Here is a 19601-nt window from a genome sequence, read left to right as displayed (position 1 = left end):
CATCTAAAACTGGGATGAATTTACATTATTCAATCTACACCAGTTCTGTTGAAGGACATATGACCTTTCAACAGCAAAATGCAGAAGGAATTTAAGCTAGTGGATAACACTCTCTGATGGCAACTGTATCTTTGTATAACCATTAGCTGCTCCAATGTCAAGATTTAATAATATTTTTTCTTTAATTAGAGGAACTACGAGGCTCTTCAACAACTCGTTTCTTTCCTGGATTCATTAGACAGAACTTGCTTTTGCAAGCTTACTCCCAATTGAATGTCTCTGAAAATTGATTCCCAAAGAGATTCATAGTACAGGAAACTTTTCCAGGCATATTAAGAGAGTCGGTTTTTTCCTCTGGGCAGATCTCAGTTTAAGAGGAATCTTGTACTTGCATCTACTGTTTACTGGTATCACTGAAAAAACAGCAAACCAAAAATACTTATTTGACAGCAAAATTGATTAATATTTACTTACCAGCAATGGATCAGAGAAATCTGGAAGATCTGGAACCAATATTCCAACCAGCGCACACACCACTATTAACACAGTACACATGCCCAGGACCACCACAGGCCAGTCGGCTATCAGCGCAGCATAGCTACGTGGAGAGGAGAGAAAAAGACATTACAGAAATAAAAGTTATACACAAAATTAATCCATAGTTCTCTAAAGAACCATGTTGAAACATTGATCTGTTTTCTTTGTTATACTTACAGGAAATTAAACTAGCTATCACAAAAGGATGGAAAGCGTTTGGAACAGTTTATTCCTACACCCTTTTTTTTTAAAGTAAGGAAACAAAAAAAACCCAACTCATTTTCTATCAAATTTCTCTACTCCCTACCGAAACTTTCTATTCTTATATAAAAAAGCTTTTCATGTCAGACTACTATTTTCCTCCCCTAGGATTCTGACAGAAGTGTAGGCTTTATCATAGATTTTCTTTGTGCTGCTACAGAGGTGATTAACTATGGGCTACTGAAACATGTATCTCTGTTGTTTAATACATGTTCAGTATTTAAAACTGCCATGGCAATAATTTACTTAAAATGCTTTTACATAAAAAAATGCAGAAAAAAAAAGCATATGTAAACTGTTGTTCAAGACTACACACAATTTTTTTACATAAGTACTTCTTCCTTGACTTTATACTCAACGTTTGGAATGGATATTATCCATAGTTGGGGACCACTAGAAAATAGATGCTTTGTTAAAAATTTAATGATAGAAAACATCATAGTTTCTTCTTTGAAAGCTCAAGTTTTTTTAAGAAAAATATCAAAGAGAGGAAAAATATACTCAAACCATGTATACTAATGATCCATTAAATCTGTTGTAAATTCAAAGGTGCAAAGGATTTGTGACATGATACATAAACTAATCAGCATTATTTAGTCTTCTAGTACAACACATATCCTTGGATCTTAACTCCTAGCTTATTCTAAATTTTAAGAGTGCGAGAATTTTTATACGCAAATCTAATTTTCATCATTTTCATAAAATATTTTTATTTTTGTTAAATTGACAGCTAAGTATCAGAAAATAAAATGAAAGCCGGAAGTCTTAATTTCTTAAAGATCTGAATTTATAGAGTTTATGTTTCAAGTACAACATAGTCTAATCTTGGGAGCAAAGAGAGTACAGAAAGTCCCAAAAAGTTGAAAAGGCATTAGAAAAATAATTACAGGCTATGAATCATTCTATACCAACAGTCTCTGTACACACTAAATACTGATCAAGAAGATCTATACTCTTATTTCCTCCTCAACTTGCACGCAACGTAACATGAAGGTTTATAGCAGAGGGCTCCTTTGCTTATTTCTACTATCTTAAAAGATTATGGTTCTTTTTCAATTTCAGAGCAACTCATTATCTAATCACAGTTCAATTGTTGGCTCTACAGAAATTTTCTGTCCCACTGCTAAGAAGGGAGGTAATGCCCAGCTCTTCACTCCAGCAACAGCTTCCCAGTTTTCTAACTGTAACATCAACTGCAGTGAGCAAGCTTATTGCTGACTTTCCATAACATGTGGAAATAGGTATGGTCTAGGGGTCTAAATACAGTTTTAAGGAGCAAGGAAGTTCACAGCACTGAATGTAACTCAATTTCCCATTAGGTAAACGTGGAATAATTCTTACATTCTCACACAAGAGGTTAATTAGCAAAAGCTTGAAAAGCAATTTGAAGTGTAAGTTTTTATTAAAGTGAATCAGAAAGGGGCAGCTTGCCAAATGAGCAATTGTACAAAGCAGAAATGAAGGGAAGTAAATGACCTAATAGAATTTTCCTATTTATAGGAGTAAATGTTTTCATAAACACCAAGCTAGATTGGCCAGCTATTACAGACATTTGCTCTGAAGTCATAAAAATTATACCTGAAAGATTTATTTTCCTATTCATCACTAGCGCCAGATTGACTACTTTGACATGTTGTCTCTACACTTCCATTCTCAGCTGAGCAGTTCTTAAATTGGTTAAATTCTTCAGTCACTAGTAACATGTTAATAAGCCACATACAGAATCAGATAAGCAAAAGTGACCTGGGCTAGAACATCAAAAAGGACTAACTACGCTATATTTTAATTTTATTTGTCTGAGCATCATCTGGTGCTGCTGAGGGCTCTGACTCCAACCAAGTTGCCTACAGCCAACTTTGATCCCAACCCACTGTCAGTGGCTAAGCAGATGGCAGTTATTCTGTTTCTCACCCATTAAAAAGTCATAAAATGAGTTTAGTTACTTTTTATTTTCTCTGTGAAAAGTAAGACATTGCCCTGATTTAAAATCTGCAGAAATGACCACTTGCTTGTAAATGTCTGAGTCCAAGAGAAAAATGCTTAAATCAATTCCTCAGCCAAGGAATCACATTCAGAAAGGACATCCTTAGTGCTGAGCACATCCTTTAGTACTTTTCTAAATCAGGATAACACCTCCTGCCTTTTGATGCCTAATTAAAACTATGGTTGTGCAATGAGCTGGACATAAAGCTACACAGATACGTTATCTTCTTTTTTTTTTCCTCCAAACTATTCAAGCACTGAACGATGATTTCTCAATAACTATGACACTGACTGAAATCTCTTCTTATGCCTGCTTTCAATGTAGTTGTTAGAATGGTAACACTACTTTAAGTTGCCTTGTACCATTAAAATGCATATAGTTTTCGTTAATTTCTTTCCTCCTGATGTTTTTCATACACTTGAAAAAGGTTTAGGTTTGGGTTTTCTTTTCATGTTTTCAATTATTAAAAATGCTTAGGAGATACAGTAAGTAATTCAATCTATATTTATCTCACCCATTTAGCACCACTAAAAGACTGGTTTCAAGCAATTTGCCCCAAGGCGATCTAAGACCTCAGATGCTTTCTTCAAAAGAAGGGAAAAAAGATAGTGTTTGCTTTTCCCTCCCATTTTAAGCTACAGCATAACGTGGATAATGTTAAACTTTTCAATTCAGCACCTATCTGCAGGCATACTCGGGTTAAACCACTACCCAGTCTCATATAAAGAGACAGCAACATAATATATATAGTTTCTGTACTGTAAAGTGGTCACTAGGTGCAATAGATATTTGTGTGACTGAATTCATATTAACAGATTTATGTAACTCAAACCAGATATTTAGCGAACAGGCCTGTTCTTCACTGAAAGCAAATCCTAAAGGTGGATTACGTTTTTAATGTATTTTCTCTTGAGATGGTTTCGTGTTGCTATTACTGATGCACTAAGTTCTAGGTAAATTGCTCTGCTGTTTTCTATGACCCTGCCACTCTTCAGAGCATATACAGTCCAAACTTAGTGGTCCTGATTGTGTGGCATTTCTGGTTTTAGGAAGAATAAAAGACCATTTTGATGAAATTTTCTGAACTTTTTCACTAGGTTGTTTTATCATTATTGATGATACAACCAAGCTGCTTCTCAGAACAACCCTTAATCAAAAAGGCACCAAGTCACAGAGTTCTCATGCTTGTGCAGATAGTGTACATACACAGACAGAGGACTATAATAAAAAATGTCATAAAATATTTAAAAACAGCGAACATTGAAATCTGCATGGATTTTAAATTTCTGGCCCAGTATTTATGGAGGGACTACTTGTCTCTCAATAAATAAAGCACGTGAGTTTGGCCACCTTCTGTGGTCTATCCTCTTCCTGCTCCCTCAGGACTCAGAGGTGTGTGACTGGGGATGTTAAAGAGCTTGTCCCTGGCTCCTTCTTCCAGTGTTTATTTACGGACCCACCGTAGATCAGCTCTTCTAAACGTTGTTTGAACTTGCTGATGCTATCTGCCTCCACAGTCTCCTGTGGCAGTTTCAGAAATTCACTACCCACTGCATAAAACAAATACTTTTTGATTTTCAAATCTGCTTTAACTTGATTGTCTCCTGTTTTCCTTGAACATTCCTTACTCTTGCATTGTGTGGGGAATAACAGCTTTGCCATCATCTCATCTACTGCCTTTATGATTCTGTAAACCTCACATGTGACAGTATTAGACCTTACCTTTTTGGTAACTTGAGTGGTCTGGCTGGCCTGGAAGGAGAAAAAAAGAGAGTAATTGAAAATATATTAAATATACATGCATGTATCAATTTGTTTAATTCTTCCCATACACGGCTAAGTAAATAAATTTTAAAAATCAGATATTTTAGAATATGAATTATTTTAAAAGGCATACAATCATATTCAATTGAGTCTTTGCAAACAAGTAATTCAGAGAATAATTACAGCTACAAAGACAGCTGGGTTTTCAAAAGTGGAACGTTATGCAGCTGATTTTTGGGATTACTATTCCAGAGGCTTTTCCACTTTTCAACAAGAGATCAAATAAACTAACATGATATAAATTCAGTACCACTGACAATCATGACAAAGTTTGCATATGATGGGAACTGACAACCGAAACACCATGTTCTTACATTGCAATTCACAAATCTTCTTAGTTGTCCTTCGTAATTCCATTACAAAAAAATATTTTTTCCATAAATTCTGTCTTGCCATAATACAGGAAATAGAATGACAAAAGGTACCTATATAAATTAACTTTTCTATGCAAGTTTTTGTTATTTATTAAAAATCTAATATAAACAATATTACTTTGATGAGGAGATAGCAAACCCAAATGTAAATTACTCTTATCTGCCACTGTTCAGTGAACACTTCATTTTGTTAGCTATTGGATCAGTAAATTTCACATAAATTTCACTTTTAAAAAAATTCCCATGAAGAATCTGCAAGTCCTTTCGAGAATTTCCTGTCTATGAATGTCATACAATCACTCCAAAGATGTAAACATACTATGGCTTCAGTTAAGTTATGGACTTGTTTTACTTTTACCACCAAGAACATATTTAATATTACTACTTTAAAAAGGTATAGAAAACAAGGAATTAAGAAGCAGCTGCTTGCATAAAATAGAGCCCTTAGTATTTCTACATTGAGGTCTCCAAAAGAGTAGATTTGTATGCTTTCACACCACTGAATAAAGAGTTCAAACTTAGATTCCCTGGAAATTTTCACAAAAGTTTAAAGCTTAATTCAGTGCTCAGGAACGAGATTTGCTGTCCTTCAAAGCACAAGATTCACCACACTGTGCTACAATTCTAGTCCAGGAGAACCAAACTGTTCCGGCATAATCATCTCAAGGTAGCTGCAACCATGCCCACACTAGGTGTGAGTACTGCTTAGGCCATATCTATTTCTAACGGAGCAACAGTACAGGGAAAATAATCCACATAAAACTGAGCCTCTGAAACACAACACTCTGCTACACCAAACAAAAAGTACAATCCAATGCAAAGCAGCTCTTAAGGCAGCTACAGGCCATTTTAGATACATATTCAAAGCATTGCTAGCTAACATGATAGCGAAAGGGTGATGAAAATGTAATTGACAGTGAGAGTAATATAAATGTAACCATTCCTGTTATCCCTTTCCTTGGCAGGGAGAATGGAAGAACAAATTAAACTAGCAAAGCCCTCTTTTACTCTTCATCTTCATTCATGGTGTCTCTCCAGCAATATAGTACATAAATATAACTATGATGGATCATTCCATCAAGAATTATAAAGCTATTATATTTATTTCCTCAAGAAACATAAATCCATTTTAATTTAATTGTTGTAAGAAATAAGAATTGTATAAAAGCAAATTTCTATCAGCTGTAATTCACTGCTGTCTGGAAATGCTCCAACTCAACAAAGCAGTAGAGCTGCTAACGGGTACGTGCCCGTAGGTAGTACATAGTAGTAAAAATTGCTCCTTGCAGCCATGAGGAAGCTGCAGAAAAGCAGAATAACCAATATGCAGTTGCAGTTATCAAGGATTAAGAAAATGTACCAACAAGGACTTTCTGTTAAATCCAGACACAAAAATCAAATTTATGAAATGTCTCCAACCTTCAGACTGTAGTCCAAGATGCACAAATCTGACTTTCAGAGGTACTGAACACACTCAGTTTCACATCTGATGCCAAAAACTTCTGGTACCACCACAAGAACAACAGACTTGTCAGCAGTCAAAATGTACAGAAACCCAAATAAACTGAGTTCTGAAATTATTTTGCAACAGTAAGCTGCCTGAGGCTGAAAAGAAGTTGTGGTAGGCTCAGGGGACTGCTCGCAGACCTATCTACAGTCTCAACCACAAAACCAACTTTTCTCAACTAAGGCTAGACTGGATGATAAGAAACTAGGTACTGAAGTCAGAACTCACTAAACTTGTATCTGAAGTTGGTGTAACAGGACTCTGTATGAAGAGAAATGCTTAAACAGACAAGCCTTTTCATGGACTAATTCAGCACCAACACAGAGCCCAAACTGAATATGTGCTTCCGTGCCTGTATGAAAAGGGGGACAAAGCTACAGAGTCAGGTATAACAGATTTTTGTAATTGCAGCGTACACTCTTGGGTTTACAGAATAGAGAGAAATACCTACAGACATATTTACTGTTAATACGGGGATTCAGACATGAATCTCTAGCTTTTATTTGTAAAGATCTGAATTTCCATATATATTCAGTCACTTGGGAAAGTGAGTCCTGTTTTCATGGGTCATAATGGACCCCACCATGAGCAATAATACCATAAAACTATCTGGCACAACCAAGAGCCATACAAGGACAACTAGTACAAGCTTTGTAATTATGCTGACTTGTATAAAGTTTTATATGACAATTTCAGTTTATACTGGCAGATAAAACTGCCTTCCATACTCTTGCACTTTGTCAATTTTAGTACCCACTTTTACAACAAAGTTAATCTACAAGGCTGAAAAACCAAGCAGGTGCTTTAGTTTAGAATTAACTCCTATAGAGGCAATGTTTTCCTCTCCGCACGCTGCAGCAATGCTGTCCACATCATCATACACCATGCTGTACAACTGTTACCATGATCTCCATGACTCTATAAATGGTTAGCTGCTTCATCCAGAGACCCATGTCCAAATCACTACACACTCCCCCCCAATACAAGGGTTTGTTCTGACAGTGAGGTACAGAACCCCATCTGAGGTTCTCAGAAAACTGTCAAGACAAACATTTGTTGGGGAGGACCAACGTGTAACTCTGCAGATGATGTAGGCACTTTCTCAACGTATCTTCTTGTATATTCACTCTTTCCACAGTTCTCCCAGCCCCTTCTGCATGCCAAATCTTAGTAGATGGGCATGTTTTAAATCTCTCCGAGCTTTACTCTGTCTTTCAATTATGTCTCTGTAACTGTATGACAAAACAGTTTTTCTCAACAGAACATAAAATTTGTTTTAAACAAAACTTTCAAAAATTAACTTTGCCTAATTTGGTTTACACAAAAGGGGTAAAAATACCAACACAACCATTCTTCACCATCTCCCTTTCCCATCAAAACCAAACTACATTTCCCTCTGTTTCCTCCACCTGCAAAATATATTCAGTGCTGAACAAATGATGATGATTAAGTTCTTCAAAGTTAGGGAGGGTTAAAGGTCACACCTGCTATCAAACTGTTTTGTTTCGAAAAGCATGCATTAAAAAAACCTGTGCACACCCGGGTGAATTCCAGCAGTGTAACCAATCCCTTGCAGCTGTTGTGATGACTCTATTATATCGGTCAATAGGAAAAGTTATCCCTGAAAACTGTGCCCCAAAAATTCTTTAGTTATGCTATAAAATACAGAAATGCATGGCAAAACCAGATCTTTCCCACTTAATTAATGCTGCTGTATCTAATTTTTGAAGTATTATATTTTTATTTAGCCAGTTTAAATAACACCACTAACCTCCAAAAAGAGGTCTAGACAAAAAAAAAAAATCCTCATCAGTTTTCATGAGAAAGAAATGGTGAATTCCATTATTTTGTTGGGACAAAAGCCAAGTTGATCTCTGTATTAAATTACCCCTCTACTTAGTTCTCACAAGTTTGGTAGTGGAAAGCGACAATCACAGTTGTTTGTGACAGGACTAGTACAACCAAGTTATTACATAAATTACAGTCACTGATTAAAATCTACTACATATTATGCACCAAGGGGGGGAAAGGGAAGGCAGAAGAAAAGAACAGGCTCTATTCTACCACCATTTACTGCAAGTCTCAGCCCCTATTCAACAGGTGTTTAGCTTCATCCTGTCCTTTCCTAATGGTGACTTTAGACTACACATCGTACAATTAGGAACTACATAAAGAAGAGAGAAATAGATTGGTTAAAAATCCCAGACATTTCTCAACATGAAATGTATTTGGATGACCAGCATCCTTCTGTGCAACATGGTGAAAAGGAGGAGTGGTGTATTTAAAAAGTGTTGCTATAACAGCTGAAAGTTTACTGTAGGAAATAACAAGACTATCAGGAAGATGGATCAGGGCACTGGTGTGGATTGGATTACCACAGCTCTAATAACTAATACTAATTACTACACCTCTCCAGCCTAAATAAGCACTTCACCTCAGTGTTTCTACCAATATTTTAAACAGTGAGGTAACAGAAAACATTTATGCTTTTGTGTACATACCAACTTGAATATGGGCAGTTCAATACTCTTTTCAATCTGTGAAAGACAACAGCCAGTGCTCTAGCTTCCTTAAGAGGAATATGCCATGTCCCTCAGCCCCATCCACCTTCAGCTTCTCAATGAAGACAAAGTTTCCTTTCAGCTACAGCACTGAATGAGTTTTCTCATGAAAACTAATAGATTGCCATGGGTATAACAGAGAGGGAAGTTTGGTCCTAATTTCAAGAATCACCATGGAAAGCAAGCTTTTCGAAATCGTAAGCATTATTAAACCTAGTTCTATAACCTTTGTGTCACCTGGACGTTACATGGCACAAAGCAATGTTTTACGAACATGTTCCTCGGCATGGGACCATTCCAAATGAATTTAACACTTAATAATAAAATTATGGATGGTTTACCGCTTTTGCAGTGTATTTGTTTCATTAATCTAATGCATTTCAGGGGAATACAAACCCGAATGTGTCAGAGGACAATAAAAGTATCTAGATATTCCAAGACATTCTTTTGCAGTCTTTCTTTGCAAACCTCACTTGGGAAAAAGGTATCAATTTAAGTTACACCCTTTGCCTCACACCACAAGGAATCAATGCTAGCTGCTTCCTGAGTGGGTGCAAGAAACCCCAGAAAGTAACCGTGAAATAGAAAATTAGGAAAACAGGCTCTGTTTTGAAGCATATTTTGGAGAGAGTTTTCTACCTGCCGTGAAGCAACTAGCATTTTTTAAAAGTGTTAGCAGCTATCAATAACCTAAAAGGTTGAAAAAGATACTAATATGATTTTGAACAGGAACACTCCTGCCTACATTGCTAGTAACATTTTTTTTTTTTAAAGTTAGTTAAAAATCACAGAATCACAGAATCATCTAGGTTGGAAAGGACCTTGAAGATCATCTAGTCCAACTGTTAACCTAGCACTGACAGATCCCAACTACACCATATCCCTCAGCGCCATGCCAACCCGCCTCTTGAACACCTCCAGGGATGGGCACTCCACCACCTCCCTGGGCAGCCCATTCCAACGCCTAACAAGTACATTCCAAAACATACATTTGTACTAACTTATCCAAACAATACCTTCCTAAAACATTTTAAATTCCTATTATAATTCTGGATAGTGCCCTGGCTAAACATTTGATTTCTGATTTATTCCATGCCACTTAGATGCAATTAATTTCTATTTAACAGTATACAGATGTAGAGAGTGGAGCTCAGACATAGAAGGGCTTTTCCCCTTTTTTCCTTAGAGGAACAACAAACCAGTTAGACTTCAAGCTAAAATTGATGCCTGTGGGGCTACCACCTTGACAGCACAGAGGCACTGCCTCGCATCACTGCGCCCTATTCTAAGATGTAAGGAAACAATTAACAGCGTTATAGATAAATCCAAAACTGTCAGTACAGGTGCTTCTCCTTGGTTTTGTTCCTGGGAGACAGCAGCTAAGAGAAGCAGAAAGCTGTGCTCCCAGCAGCACCACCCAGCTGATTTTGGTGCTGTGCTGCAGCTGAGTCAGCTTCCAGCATTGGCTGAAAGGGACCATCTCCCAGCTGGAACCAGCACTAATTGAGGAAGCACTGCTCTTCACACCATTGCCTGCCATCAAGCAGTTTATTATGAACTCACAGCTGACTGGACTAGAAGCATCTCAAAAAGATACGCACCAGTCTTTGCAACCACTTTTCCTACTTCACTGCAGGAACTGGTCTCAGATGAAAAAGTACTGACTGCTGATAAATCATCCCTTAGAAAATCCAGCTGAGATCCATGCTCAGTGACGTCTGAATATGAACAGTGACAGCCAACCATAATTTCAGGGCTCAAGCCCAGGTGCAAGTATAGCACGGAAATGGTCACTGACAGAAACCTGACAGATTAGGAAAAACCCAATTTTCCAAACAATCATTCAGAGAAAACTAACTGGTCAAGTGGACGACCTCCTTCATTCTGGTGCTGAGCTGCATAAAATTTCGAAAATAATTGTACAGCTTACAGTTATTTATCATAAAGTAGTTGTCCCAGGGATGTAAAGCAACCGCTAATAGTACTGTAGATAACACAGCAGCAAAAGCAATCATGACAACTGCTCTAGCAAAATAGGGTCCAGAATAAATGAAAATTGTAGACATTGCAGTAGACATGTAACATCTTCATTTTCTGGCAGCATGGACAAACACTGACAGTTTTGCATAATCTTAATTCTACTTTCCTCATGCAGGTATTTGTAAGAGGGATGTATTATTTCTCTTAATACAAATAACATTATGTCCATAAAAACACATAGCATGTTTGTGAAATAGCATGCTCTTTAGGACACAAATTATATCTTCTTTTTGAAGTACCATGTATACCACAGGTGTCTAAACATACTGATATTAAAAAAAAAAAAATCATTAAAAAGCCAATAGGAGAAAAACTAATTTTGCACCCTTGCTTTTCACGTAAAGATTCACTTGAGTCAAAAATGTTAAGTTACAATAAATAGCTGTACTAACTGAAAAAAACAACAAAAAAGATCAATATAAAGACTCCTCTGTCCAAGGATTATGAGGTGTTTAACCTCAATGCTTTACTTTGCCAGAAGGAAACTATTCCCTTTGTTGGTAGATCTGGTTACAAGAAGCGATAAAACATAGCTTTTTGTCATTATTACACTCAAGGATAAGCTAAATCCCTGCAGGATAGAATGAGATATGCATCATATTGTACGTCTTCCATTAGAACATATAATACAAACTAAATCCCTGCAGAGGAAGAAAATCCTCGTGTTTTCAGAATGTCACTGACCCATGAGAACAATTTGAATTGCTCTTAAATATCAAGCTAGCTTTTGCTGCTATATCACATATAACACCTATGTGCTTTATCATTTTAACAATCACTACAATCACTCAGACAACAAATCCAACAGATTAATTTGCCCAAAAACTTTTTACAAGCCTCCCAATTTAATTTTTTGCTATGTAGAGTTTTCCTTGATTCTAATCATGAACTCTCTAGATGTTTTTTACATATGTAGTGTTTATTGTATTTGTCTGCACTTAGCTTTACTTATTTACATCTATAAAGGAAGAATAGGATAACCCACAGCAGAAGGATGTTGTAAAGATGACAGGGAATTCAGTTTTCTGGTAAGCTGCTTTTTTTAAGCTTTTATTGAAAGCAAGAAAAATGCAAAGAATTTTCTCTCCCACATAAAATGACATGGAACAATCTAAAGGAAGCTTATTTTATCTCTAGATTATCAGGGTAGATGACCTGAAATTAACTGCTATTTCATCCCATTAAAAAAATGTGAAATCTCAATGTTATAGCTTTGCTTAACCTTACGAATTATTTCTGCTAAGACTATTCTTTTGCATAAAATTAAGTAAATTTAAAGTCTTTGTTGTAGAGAGATCAAAAATCAATATGCTATTTGGCAACTGCATTATAGATATCAATTCACATTTTTAAAGTTGAGATAGCTTTATAAAGGTTCTTGTCTGCTCTTCTTTTATTCTTACCTACCTTTTTCACTGAGGATCTGCTCTATGTTCACAGCAAGTATAAGCAATTGTAAGGATGGTGTTAACAATAAAATCACTGTCCAAGTGATTCTTGCTCTCTGATCTAGATTTAGCATAAATGTATATGCTTTACGGACCTACAGCACGCACACTGGGTAAAACCAGAGTCCTTGAACATCGGTGGCAAACCCTACAGACTTAACTAAGCCAAGGTTTTGCTCACTTTCCTTCTGCCATGAAATCAATATTAAACTTTATTAACCTACTTTGAAAAAGTAACAGGTAGTTTTGACATCTCCTAATCACAAACTTCTGGCTCATGGCAGCATACAACAGGAAACTATGTTTCCATCAAGTCAAAAGATGGGAAAAGGTCAATGCAATCATAGTGACATCCTATATATATATATGTATTTTCATTTGGAAGTTATTGTTATCAGTATCAGGGCTGGCAGGCATGCCCTGTGAAAAGTGGCTGAGGACTTTGGGTTTGTCTAGTTTGGATTAAAGGAGGCTGAGGGGTGACCTTATCACTCTTTACAGCATCCTGAGGAGGGGAAGCAGAGAGAGAGGTGCCAATCTCTTCTCCCTGGTATCCAGTGATAGAACATGTGGGAATGGTTGAAAGCCATGGCAGGGGAGGTTTAGACTGAACATTAGGAAGCATTTCTTTACCAAGAGGGTGGTCAAACACTGAACAGCCTTTCTAGAGAGGTGGTTGATGCCCCAAGCCTGTCAGGGTTTAAGGGGCATTTGGACAATGCCCATAACAACATGTTTTACCCTTTGGTCAGCTCTGAACTGGTCAGGCACTTGGACCAGATGATCATTGTAGATTCCTTCCAACTGAAACAGTCTATTCTTTCTATCCCAGTACGATTCATTATCTGCTAAAATTAAATCTTCTATAAATTTATAACATACAGATGACTTGATATTGAAATAGTCCTATAAACAACTCCAAGGTTTAGGGTTTGTTGTTTCTTTCCCCCTCCTCTCCTTTCCCTCGCTGGTCCATATGGATGGTATACATGCAAGAGCTCAGGATTTACTCACAAAGTCTTCAAGTTTAAGGTTCCTTAGAAACTCATTTTTGCAATACTGACTTCTAATGCCTTCCCTCTTTCATCTTCAACTGACTAAATATTATCAGCTACTAGGAAAGCTGGCTCTTTTCCTTAATAGTGTCTACTTGGTTCACTTGTCTTGAACAAGACATAAACCATCATCTCTGTAGGAAAAGCTGATGGTGTAGGAAGGAGCCAAGTAATTACACCCCACAAATATTTTTTTTTGTATTCTTCTTTCCCTAAACTTTTCTCCAATGAGTGTAGTCACTTTTAAACACAGTTCTCAAACTGTCAATAATAAAATTGCCATCCAACATACTTAAACTGGATTGTCCCAGCTTTAAATGGCAAAGTTTATACATAATTCAAAGTATATTCTTCTTCAAAAGGTTTAATTGAAGCTATATATATATTCCTTTAACTTCTGAGGCACTAAGGGCAGGACCACATATAGTACTGCTTGGCAAGTTAAACAAAAGTTCTGAACTATTCAAGACAATAAAAAAGGCTTAGTAAAATACCACCATGAATCATTATTTGAAAACAAGCCAACAGCTAATTTGGAGCAGACTAATATTATTTCAAGATCCTTCACAAGTCTAAAACCATTAGTCTTTTTTCTTTTCTTGGTAATTATAGTGAAATTAATAGATATGTTCTGGGATTTAAATGATGACTAGAGTAGTTTTCAGCATTTTTACTGGCAAAAAGTTCCTTCCTTAGAAATATTTTATTTCAAAGCTGTTTTTATTACACTTCCCAGTTGAATGGAGCAATGCAAGGTCATGGTCACATCTTGCATTTCTCTGACAGACAGGAAATTAACATGACCCAAGAAATCACAACATACACACAAGAAAAACTTCATCCCATGATACAAAAGAGAATGAAAGAGATGTACAAGAGCACCTATTTTTATCACGGTATTTCTCCATGAAGGCTGAAATCCATGTTCTTACAGGCATTAATGATTGACATGAAGCATATGTAAGTTTGACTCTGGAGTAGGGAGACTTCAGACTGTCATATATCACACTTCAACTCGTACATGCTTCAGTCTTCCTTCCTGTGCAGATGTAAGAATTTGTGAATGTAAGTCGCCAGGGGGTTCATTTTTGCTCTCAGAAAACCCCTGACCAGAGAGCTTTTCTGAAGATAGACTACAAGCCCTTACAATTTCTCCAAATTATTAGACTGACTATGGGGACAAATGCTAGTTTTTATCTTTCTACATATTTAATCTCTTACAGCAAATGAAAATACTGTTACTTAAGCAATTTTGTTCTAAATTTAGTGAAGTATTTCGCTTCAAACATACATTTTGGTGTTGAGCTGCTGTTTCAATGTCTATGAATTTAGTTACTTAGAATGTCATAATTTTAAAATTATATAAAACAAGTGTATATTCAAAACAATTAAAAGATTTAGAAGGATTAACTAAGTAATTACCCAAAGGCAGCTCTTCGGCTTATGCTGACAGATCAAAAACTGCACATATATAATGCGTCATCACCTTCCGTACCTTCTGAGATTAAATTTGTTTTGTTTGCTCACTAAGAGCAAACAAAAAAGGAGTATTTACCGAACATTTAAAGGTGTTCAGCATTGCAGCTAAGATCCAAAAAAAGCATTGCATGATTAAACAGACTATAAAACAGATTTAAAATAATTAAAACTGTTCAGCAAAAAGTTAGCAAATGTTCATCCACTTGACTGAATGAACTAAACATCCTACAAACTGGAAATATAACACAAGAATTTTGTGGCAAGGTATCCCATTAACATCACAGAAAAAAATGGAAAAGTGGAAGAAGTGATCCATGTAAGCTTTTCTAGTCCAGTACATTCACCTATTCATGATTTTATTTAAAAAACCCAAAACCAAACTGATTCCCAAATAGAGGGGCCAGGCTTTCTGAAATATGATCAGGATTTCTACCTGTAACTTCCCTTACCTGTACTAATCTGTTAGTGGTAACAACTCATTTCTATTTTGCATTGATAGTCAAGGCTTTAAGAGACTTCTTTATTCAGCAGATATCCTGGGCAGAAATCCAACTTGCTCAGGCGCTGTCTGTATTTCCCTCTTGCATTGTGTTTGGTTTTTTTTTGTTTTGTTTTACTGTTCAAGCATCATTGATTACTTAAAAGCATGCACATCAATTATTACTTACTAGGAGACTAAGACAACATTGACATATCATCAGAGAGGAAGGACAAGCGATTTTGGAAAGAGCTAGAGACAATTATGGCAATTTACAAAGAGCTTTCCAAAGTCGATGTTCCTCATTCTGCACTTTCCCTCCATCATAAGGAAGACTGAAAACTTTTAAGAAGTAGGAATACCCAAATCTTTCAATTTCCATCTCCTTAAAAGTTCTGAAAAACAGGCCACCGGCCACATTTAGTTTAGACTTTTGCTCTCTGTTGTCCAGTGTTGTCTTGTTTCACATTTGAATCTTATCACAACTTACTATTAAATTAAAAGTGCATGAGAACAACTATACACAGTCAAAATATTACAACTAACTGCCATCGTTTTGGGTGTTCTGCTGGTTTTTTTTTTTTCTAAAATGCTCAGTTTTAAAAGTCCTCTCAAAACCCACACTGATTAGTCCTTTTCAAGAATGAACAAAGCTGATGCTGGTTTTCCAGTCAATTTAGTGCAAAAGAAAGTACAAAAAAAATATGTTTTCTACCATTTGCCTCACATTATCAGCTTTATGGCTTCTGAAGACTGCGGTTCAACAGCAGATTGCTAGTTAAGTACTAGCTCTTCTGTTATTCAAGGAAAGGGGCGGGATAAAGGAGGTAAGAAATTCACCTTCAAGCACTCACAGAACCTGGAGCTTGTAAGTGTCAGAGACTAAAGGTCAAAATACAGCCAGGCTGGTACTCTGCTGCACTCAGACCAGAGCAGGAGCCTTCCAATTCCCTTTTTCCTATTGCAAAAATGCTTGCTTCAAAGTAATCTGAAGTCTAGACAAATCCTAATGCTTAATTAGTACAATTAAAGCCTGCAAAAATCCCTTGGACTGACTAAAAATGAGGGGTTTTTAAGCGCACTTAATATTTTTCTAGGCATGTTATTTTTAATTTGGTCAGCCACTGAATTATAAATGGCATTTTTTATTTGTATTCTGGTCTCTGCGTGTCAGTCCTTTGCTTTCAGCTCTGTGCAAGACGAATAGAAAGCGTAGCATGTTGTTTGCTTAGCCAACAACACACAATAATTATCATGGGAAGAGTAAATGAATTAATAAAACCACAATAAACCTCTTAAGGTATCACACTCAGGGAAAATGTAAGACTAAAAGTAAAAATGAGTAAAAATGAGAAAGCACAGCTCAAATTACTGACTGCCATGAAAAATTATTTCTGAGAAAGTAAAAAAAACAAGTTAATTTGTTTGGTCACAGGGAGAGCTCTTCCTCCACACGTGCACAACAGAGAACCCCACATTTGGACTCAAGATTCAGAAGGATGCATGTGACTGCTACACATTCCCTTTCCTTTTCTCAACTACATCAAAATCCCCAAGTACACCACTGAGCTGTTAACACTGTGACACGAAAGGAAGCATCTAGTTTGTGGTTCCCATGTGCCTCCAGCCTCTTCACTCTGAGAAGCCATTGGATAAAGAATTCCTATTTTAGCATGAAATAAATAGCTTAAACGAGAATAAAGACAGAATTTATATTGTTTCCACACAAATTACCAACATGCAGGAACTCCTGTATCTACAGCATGAATCAAGATACTTGCAACATCCTGAATATTGAAAGAAATTATGGTAACAGCTTTTGCCTTTTAGTTGCCAAAGGTTGATAAAAAGTTTCTTAAACAACCTTGAAAATCTGACCTAAAGGATTTTTTTATTTTAAAGATACCTGTTTTTAATCTTCCTAGGGGAAGGGAGTAAGTTCCTTTTATTAATTTATAACAGTATATGCATATGTATTTTGTACAAGACACTAGTACCCATTTCATATAAAAAGCGAAAACAAAAGTATCTTTTAATGCATCAAATACAGCAGAAGCTAACGACTTTCAAAATGGAAAATATTTCGATAGGTGGAAAATACTTTGTTTAAAGAACTCCATGTTGGAGTTCTTGTGAACAACGTTGCTGAAATGAGAATATTTGAAAATATTGTATACACATGTATACATATAATCAGCTCTGCAAGCCACGCAGAATGTACTAGATAACAATTATCCTTTTCCTGGAATCAAGCAGGGAGCTGTTTCATAACAAAGTCTTGTTATTAAGATTGGTATTTGGCAAACATTCCCTTGCTTTTTGAAAAAACAAGAGCTTTTTATTTCTTTCTAGTTCTAATCTTTATGCCAAGTAACTAGAAGGAAAATGTAAAATGGTTAAGAGGCAGCTATAATGTTCTATCTTCACAGCTTTTTCATTTTTATAGATCTCCTTTTTAAAGTATTAAATAAAGTATAAGTATTGAAGTATATCTGCAATACTGTTTAAACAGTGTGTGGCACAGAACGCTCTGAGATACAGCAGAACGCAGAATCCCAGAACCATCACATAAATCTGCAATGCCAAAACAGTTCAAAAGAAGGCTTAAATCTAACTGAAAGGAAGATGTACAGTAAGTCTGGAGATAATAACGCTTTACCAGTTTCCTGACTCTGAAGTACTATGGTTTTTGCCTTGCTTAGAATATAAATTGGTCTAGCAAGTGAAAACTTTGAATCCAGCAGTTCAAACTAACTAAGCTTTGGGAGCTAAAACCTCCAAACTAGGCTCGTGGGGGATAAGGGACAATTTACATATATACCAAAGACTTAACTTTTAGCCAAACTAATGATTCTGTGAGGCTTTAAACTGATTTTATTTTCATGTTCTAGCTTGAGATGACTGTATGATCATAGAGAGATCATCCCACACATCCTTTTATCCTGTCTTTTTTTACCAGACATAATTCCAATGCTTTTTGGAGCAGTTCTCTTTACTTAACCGCTTTAGCCAAAAGGATTAACAGTATAGTCTTGAAACGTAAATAATGGTAGGTGATACAGAGCAGGTCTACTCCGAGCAAAGAGTACTTGTATGAATTTATCGGTTCAATATCGCAGAAGTGCAAGCACTACACGCACTGGCAGCTTGGAGGGGTCTCCTTATCAGCAGTACCATCAATTCTTTCGCAGCTCCCTGACCTCTTCTCCCCTACCTTTTGCCTCCGAGTCCATAGACCTAAGTTTTCTAAATTGTATCACCAAAGAGAGATTCCAAATGAGTTAGCATCAAGATTAGCAAGGATATAAGTAGCTTTTAACTGGTGTTTTCTCATTAAAAAGTTCACATACGAGTCTAAGAGAAGCAATACCATTTGGTACCAGAGACAACGGCCACGTACAGCACTGTTACCCCATGTTTCCCACAACCCTGAGATGACTTACTGAATGATCTCTGCACATTCTTCCTCTTCCGCCCCTATTTACATGCATGCATTCCTATATAAATAATAGATTTTGAAAATACCAGGGAACATTTTGAGAGTTTTCTGGTTTTACATTACCATAGTGTTTAGTTCTGCTTGAATACGCAACCCTTCATTATTTATTTTATCCTCCTTTCATCCCACTAAACATGCTGCTGGGCTGCATAGTTTTACTTTTCCCTAGTGACTTCTAACTCGGTGCTTCCAGTTGTTAAGCATCAGTCGTCATGCTTCTTTCACCTCTTCAGATTAACAGTCTTACTTGATTCTTTTCCCTCATTTCTTCTGTCTACCTGGTGAAGGTTGCTGACGATTACAGAAGCAGATGGCAGCAAAGGAAGGGCAATAACTCCCCAGCTTCCACTGGCTCTAAGCCCCACAGGTTTCTTAAGATACAGAAGTGCATTCAGACAAAAAGGGTTACTTCAACATGAGTCCTCCAAAGGGGCAGGGTGGGAAAAAATCTTCCAATAGTACCTGAAAAGAAGAACTATTCATGCCATGCTCCTAACAGGTAAGTTTAGAAACAGTTTGTCAGAAAGCAAATGAAGTCCCCAGACAATTGCATA

The 19601-nt window shown here is 36.5% G+C and overlaps 1 protein-coding gene across 22 annotated transcripts in view; it reads right to left on the bottom strand.

The window, feature by feature from the left end:
• Positions 1-19601, bottom strand: part of DISP1 (dispatched RND transporter family member 1) — a 96345-nt gene that overhangs the window by 12229 nt on the left and 64515 nt on the right. For 21 of the 22 annotated variants that reach the window (XM_074863810.1, XM_074863804.1, XM_074863790.1 and 18 more), the window contains 2 exons: positions 4505-4534; positions 475-598 (listed from right to left, as the gene is read on the bottom strand). In XM_074863810.1, the coding sequence (XP_074719911.1) occupies positions 475-598; positions 4505-4534 (154 nt within the window). Of the gene's footprint in view, positions 1-474; positions 599-4504; positions 4535-14473; positions 19541-19601 lie in introns of those variants that run through there. The other variant, XM_074863811.1, reaches the window with a different exon arrangement.

Source organism: Strix uralensis, chromosome 3 (assembly GCF_047716275.1).
Source record: "Strix uralensis isolate ZFMK-TIS-50842 chromosome 3, bStrUra1, whole genome shotgun sequence".
NCBI classification, from domain to species: Eukaryota; Metazoa; Chordata; class Aves; order Strigiformes; family Strigidae; genus Strix; species Strix uralensis.
This window is presented reverse-complemented; position numbering and strand designations above follow the sequence as displayed.